Source organism: Emydura macquarii, unplaced genomic scaffold (assembly GCF_026122565.2).
Source record: "Emydura macquarii macquarii isolate MOO-44397 ecotype Brisbane River unplaced genomic scaffold, CSIRO-AGI_Emac_v2 contig_2768, whole genome shotgun sequence".
Taxonomy (NCBI): domain Eukaryota; kingdom Metazoa; phylum Chordata; order Testudines; family Chelidae; genus Emydura; species Emydura macquarii.
The window spans coordinates 31244963-31251530 of NW_027132905.1; the positions used below are offsets into that span (position 1 = coordinate 31244963).

At 38.0% G+C, this 6568-nt stretch overlaps 1 protein-coding gene across 2 annotated transcripts in view; it reads left to right on the plus strand.

Moving 5' to 3' along the window:
- LOC137165603 (protocadherin alpha-2-like) overlaps positions 1 to 4641 on the plus strand; it is a 170715-nt gene extending 166074 nt beyond the window's left edge. The window contains exons 4-5 of one of the 2 annotated variants that reach the window (XM_067566916.1): positions 2712 to 2813; positions 3252 to 4641. In XM_067566916.1, coding sequence (XP_067423017.1) covers positions 2712 to 2813; positions 3252 to 3322 — 173 coding nt within the window. In that variant the 3' untranslated portion in view covers positions 3323 to 4641. Of the gene's footprint in view, positions 1 to 2711 lie in introns of both variants that reach the window. The other variant, XM_067566915.1, reaches the window with a different exon arrangement.
- Positions 4642 to 6568: the final 1927 nt, after the last annotated feature.

The following is a 6568-nucleotide window of genomic DNA, read 5'->3' on the forward strand; positions in this document are numbered from 1 at the left end:
TCTAAATTTGGTTCCACTATATCAAAAGGATTTGTGATGTATATGACTCACTTAATCTGGTGAGTAAATTTTTGTAAGAAGAACCAGATTAAAGGGACAGCATCCTGTTTTGCATTAGATTTCAGTGACACAGACAGACTTTGTAATATTGTTTAATGTTTTCACGCAACACAGGGACCCCCACTTTGTGCCTTAGGATATACCCCTTTACACTGCAGCAAGGGATCTCAAATGGCCCCTGCAGAATACCCTAATCATAAAGCCAGGTCTCTGGCCAACATAAAGCCAGTGTAATGGCGCCTTCCCTCCCCCCGTATAAGGGATGTATTGAGGACAGGAGGGGCATGGTCAGAGTGCACTGTGCTCCTATTTTTCTGCTGGCATAGTGGTCCATAGAGGGGCGTAACAAGTCAATACCCTTTAAAGAAGCCTTGGGGCTATTCTTTATTGCACTGGTGCAGGCCCTTGACACAGCCCAGAATTAGAGAGGTGCAAAAGTGGTTTAAGATCACCTCTGCCTCTTCCTGCCCCATTTATGTGCCAAACACAGAAATAGAGGCAAAGAGAAGCTGTGCCAGGGTTGTTTGGAAGGAGTGCTGGATGGCGATTGTTGGGAAGGAGAAAATATTTATTTGTCAAATAAAGCTTGATATAAAGTGTGGATCATAAGAGGTCCCATTTTCTGTATACATGAAGAGAGAGGATCAATTTCTAATTTGGAACTAGGCCAAGACACACACAGTTCAGTTCTGTAATTTATTATTTCAAGGAAATGAGGAATACCAAATGTACACACCTCCCCAGGCAAAAAACTTAATTAAGCTGGAGTGAAGGCTGAAAGTACATATTAGGATCTTGAGTATTAAACAAATTGCAGGAACACTGGTATAGGCAAAAACAAACATTAAAAAAGTCAGATGTTCAAAGTTAATGTTACAAGAAACGATGTAATTTTGTAAAACGAAAGGACATGAAGTTCTAAATTAACGTTAGCATTACCGAAAAAAATGAAGACATTTGAAAAAAGGAAAATTCAGTTAAACTCACCAAAACAATCTCCTCAGAACAAGCAAAAATGCGGAGACAGCTTTATCTAGTCGTATTAATAAATGTATGTATTTATTGTAAGTTCCAATACGTAACAAAGGTTTCTTTAATCATTGACCATATAGCTAATGTCTCCTAATTATGTAGGGGACAACCTTTCTTTATGATCACACCATTCCCAGGAGAAGACGTTATTATTTCCTGATTATATGTCCCATTCTGAAAACAATCATTTTACTTTGCTCACAAAGATTCCATGGGCCACCTATTACACAAATGTCTTCAAATATTGTGCTAATGTATCATGTAAACAACCTTTGTAGGGTCTAGAACATGAAAGTACAACATCGGCATGAAAAGCAAAGATCAAGAAGCATCACACATATCAGAGATGTGCAACCAGTTTTAAGGAGAGATTGTAAACTTAAAAATGTATTCTTTATTTTTGAAACAAGGGAACTCTTTAGTGTGCATACATAACATCTTTTAACACAGAAAATGCCTATGCAAAAAATTGCAGAAGCTGCAGGATTGCATAATGAGAGTCAGAAGTACAGGAGATATTATATATTTTACAGTGATTTCAGAAGGGAATGTGGGAGCATTGTGGGGCTTCTGAGAGGACAAGTGCTATGGTCCAGCTACAATGCTGGTGCTTTTGGTCTACTCTACCACTGCAATGGTGCATGCAGAGTGGCTTAGTGCAGAATATGGTGGTGAGATTTGTTCAGAGCAAATGTAATTACAATGATGCTTGCAATGTTCATGCGCTATTGCAAGCACTTGTGTGTGGACACAAGGTGTGTTACAACCATGCCAAGTGTTTGCTATGGACTTTTTTAAACCTTTGAAGTCTGATGAAAACCTTGTTCTTGTGTACACTACAGAAATGCAAACAACTCCAAACATCAGCATAAAATCTTCCCCAAAATACGCACTCTCCACCGAATACTCAGGAGAGAGAAATTAATATAAATGTGAAGTTTCTGTCCAAAATTGGAAGTTTGTAAAAGTGTTGAAGACTATTCAAATAGTAAAAGAACAAAACAAACAAAAAATAGTGTATTTTTCAAGCTCCCTAGAAATGTGATCCACATCATATTTGGCCAGAATGTTGTTATTGTCGGAAGACCACACATGAGAAATTTAAAGTAAACTGGTTTCATTTTGGTAAAGTTTGGCAGTGGGATTCAAAACTGGGTTTACACTGTACTGGATAGTCTGTGAGGACTTTCGCTTTTCCTGAGCATTTGAGAAGAATAGCCATATTTGTTGTTAAAAGGGAAAAAGGCTATTGAGAAAACTCAACAATTATGAGGCCAGATTCTGAGCCTTGTTTGAAAGAGTCCTTTAAGGGCCATAGTTTGCAAAGTGTATGCTATATTACAGGGGTGGCCAAACGTACTGACTCCCCACAATCACCCTCTCTGCTGGGCAGAATCTTCTAGCCCCATCACCCTGCCACAGGGCAGAAGCTCTGAGCTCCCCACCCCAGTCTGGTAGGCAGAGAATGAGGGGGGCATAGGAAGCTCCGCGAGCTGCACTTTACCTGTAAAATTGCTGTCTGTGGCTCACGAGCCACAGTTTGGCCATCCCTGCACTATTAGCTGATTAGTTGTATTTGATGCTGCTGTAAGATTTTAATGGTGTTTTGACTTTTTCAGAACCTGAGGCAGGAGAGGTGTCCCCCCCAGTGGGAGCTGGTGTGAACAGCAACAGCTGGACCTTTAAATATGGACCTGGCAATCCCAAACAAGCTGGTCCCGGTGAGTTGCCAGACAAATTCATTATCCCGGGATCTCCTGCGATCATCTCCATTCGGCAGGAACCGCCAAACAGCCAAACTGACAAAAGTGACTTCATAACCTTTGGCAAGAAGGAGGAGACCAAGAAAAAGAAGAAAAAGAAGAAGGGAAACAAGACTCAGGAGAAAAAAGAAAAGGGGAACAGCACCACTGACAACAGTGACCAGTGAGGGGTTTATACTGTCAGAACCCACTTAGCCAGTTTTTTTAATATTGGCAGATCTCTCCTATGTAGCAACTCCCAACTTCTTCCTATTCTTAACAAATTTCCTTTGTGTATAGACTTCAAAAATCAGCAGGAAGTTCACAGTGTCTGTCTAGATTGCTTAACAGGTTTTGTCTTGAAAGCTTTATTAAGTCTGGTGTTAACTCTTTTTCTCCACTCTGGCTTGTTTTCAGACTCTAAAAAGCAGACACAAGTTTCCTTTCTCCTACGCCGAAAAGGAGAATCTTCACAGTACAGCCAGTGAGAGGTTGGACTCTCTGCATTGTGATTCCTGTGATCCTGTCTTGATGACACTTACAGGACAAGTTTAAAAGTTTTGATATTGTGCACCCTGTATCATTTGTGTGCAGATGTCAGCTAGGTGATACAAGTTCAGATTATAAAATGCAAGAAGAGCTGGTAAAATATGAACAACAAAAGAAACACCTAATGAACGTAGTGTTCAAAGATGTTCAGGCTGGGGAGGAAATGTCTCAAAGGAGATGACCAGACTTTTTGAATCTAGAGACTAGCTGTGTGGAATACTGAGTCTTTTGCATGATGTATTGTACACACTCCAGCAAAGAAAAGCTCACATTTACAACTCTTTAAGATACCACAAAGTATAACTCTCACCAAGCCATTGGCTATGTTGTCATTATAAGTCCTGCATTATCCTAGCAAGGATGTCCCTCAGAGAGGGACAAAAAGGGATGGGCTGACATCTTGGGAATGTAAATGATTGTGGTGTTTATTCTACATCCCTGTTTCCAGTCTATTTAGCATTCTTTTGCACTTAATGTCTCTGAAAAGGTCAGAGTATTTTCCACAACACATATGCAAAAGTGAGAAAAAAGAAACACATTATCTATGCTATTTGATATATTTATTTATAAAGAAAATATAGCTGTAAATGTTAAAGAAATATGATGCCCTTTAACCCAAACAGAAGTCAATCTACAGCCATTAGAAATTATAATTGCTGCTATTAAAGTGCTTTAGAGAAATTGCCTGAAACATCTGTATTATATCGGCCACTTGCCAATCACAGCTTTATTCTGTCGGGTCACTCGGGCACTGCCTCTTGCATGTATTAATAAATACACAGATATCATTTTTTTTGCATTAATCTGCACTTTGAATACACAACATTTGCAAAGAAACTGTCCTAATATAAAGAAGCCGAAGCAAACTGTTTCTCACACAAGCAGATCTACTAACCTGCTAGCTCTGTGCAGTGTCTTGGTGTTATTTCCCACACAACCTTTTTTGGTTTTAGTTTTACTTTTCTATGAGGTTATGAATTGCTGACTGTACTAACACTCATTATGTAAAATTCAAGTACTGTATGTATGCTGTATGCTCTTATAAGAATCCTGAAATATTTATTCTGTGCTTGTGTATGTGAATGTCAATGGAACTATTACCTAGACTGGACTTTAAGCTTTACCGTTGAATGTAAATCCATTCTTTCTTTTTTGTACACTTGTGGAAAAGTGGAGTAGTGTTAATTTTTTAAGCCACTATTGGTTATCAGTTTTTGTGTATGAAACACAAGTAAAATATCTTTCTTAAATCAAGAAATCAGTGACTCGAGGGATTTTATTTATGGATGGTTATAAAGCAAGAGCACTTAGCTAAAAGCTAAGACTACAACTGGTATATTGATTGTATCATTTGGTATCAGTGTTTGGGGCTATTGGCATAAGACCAATATATGTATTTTTAAACAGAACATAGCACTAGAAGGAATTCTAAAGAGATTCCTAGAGTATTTTACATTCACAAAGTAAAGCGCATGGTGTCCTGGGAACCTGAGCTCTATGAGATACCACACTGTTCTTTTAATTTCTAATGCTCACTGTAATATAGGATCAAAGAGAACAACTTTGATTCTTGTGACATGTCTGATATGTTTTAAATTTCTAAACTGTGGAGAGTTCAGAACTGGTCAATTATTTCTGAGTTAAAAAACCTGCCAGTCTTGAAAACGATAGAAGGTAAAAAGCTGATTCAAAAGATTTTATAGCTCAAAGAATGAATTTTCTAAAGCACCAAAGGTACCCTCAAGTCCAAGAAATAAGGGTCTGTTTAGCTCTTTAATTTGTGGCTATCAGTCTTGTGTTGTTGGCAAAGAACTGCTCACGAAAGAAACTCATCATTGATGTATCTCTATAGAAGACCAGATGCAAAACGAACTGCTTACATGGTTGTCATAACACACTAGTTTTTCCTTTATTTTTCCAATATTATATATGAAATTTTATATCTTCTGGTGTAAGTGAGATGAGACCCATTTTTCGCTTGATCACTAATCCAGCAATTCCAAAATACTGATTAACGTGAACAGCAGCAATAATAACACTTTATAGGAGTGCTGGCTGCTGTACTGCTGGTCATAAACGCTTCATTCCACAAGCTATGGCATGGCTTTAAATCATTACATGAATCTTTAACCTTTAATATTTGTTATCTCTTTTTTAATTGAACAAATCCTTCAACTCTTGAAAACAGCAGAGGAAAGGTAATAAGCATTTCTGTATTTTTTAAAATACATTTTGGTTACTATCTTCTTGTTTCTCTGCTGTCTTCCTTTGTGTTTCCTCTTTCCTCATTTGCCTATATGATTGGCTAAACTACTTTATTTCTCATCAGTGTTCTTATCCAGAGAGTTTTCAAAGCCTTTATTAATCAAGGAATAAATCAAGAGCTGCATAATGTTTCTGATTCGATAGTTTAATACAAAATGTTGGCACTCTGGGGTACGTGCAGTGGCTTATTACAAGAGGGTTAAATAGGAGCACTCGGATAGAGTTGTGGAAGAAAACAGGATAAATGAGGAAAAGCATCCTAATGTTGAGATATGTTAGAATGTAGAACGTAGAATAGTCTCTCAGGGACGAGGAGGAAGGCCTGGAAAAAAGCACAGGAGAGTATACTTTATGGATTAATTTTGCATTGGCAGAAGAATGAATAAAATATTATAGAATTTAAGATTTGATAATACATTTAATTTTTCACCTCTGAATCCTTAGCTTCATATTATAATATCAAAAAGACATCTCAAAAGTGAAATGTGGTAACCCAATATATATCGTCGCACAACTGGCATTCGTGGTTCAAGGAAATGTCCAGGATTTAAATAGCAGTGGAAACACAGAATTAGGATGATTTTGCAGAACTGTGGGTTGGGGGTCTAGGACTAGGATAACACATAGTTTTTGTGGAGCAGGGTTGAGGACTTTTATTTAAACACTATAGAACCAACAGACCCATGGGTCAAAGAAGACTAAGAACCATGGAAATCAAAGAACAAGCAAATGTCCTTCTTTCCCCTCCTATTAACAGTTTCTCAAACAAAACACAACTGACCTTCCAAGGCCCTGCAATATATTTTAAGACACGGAGACTTGAAAGAAATCTCACAACTGGAGCAGTTTATTTTTCTCTGTCCCCACAGCTCTAAACTGCAAGCATTGTCTCTGTGGAAATTTGCTTTCCATGCTGCCTG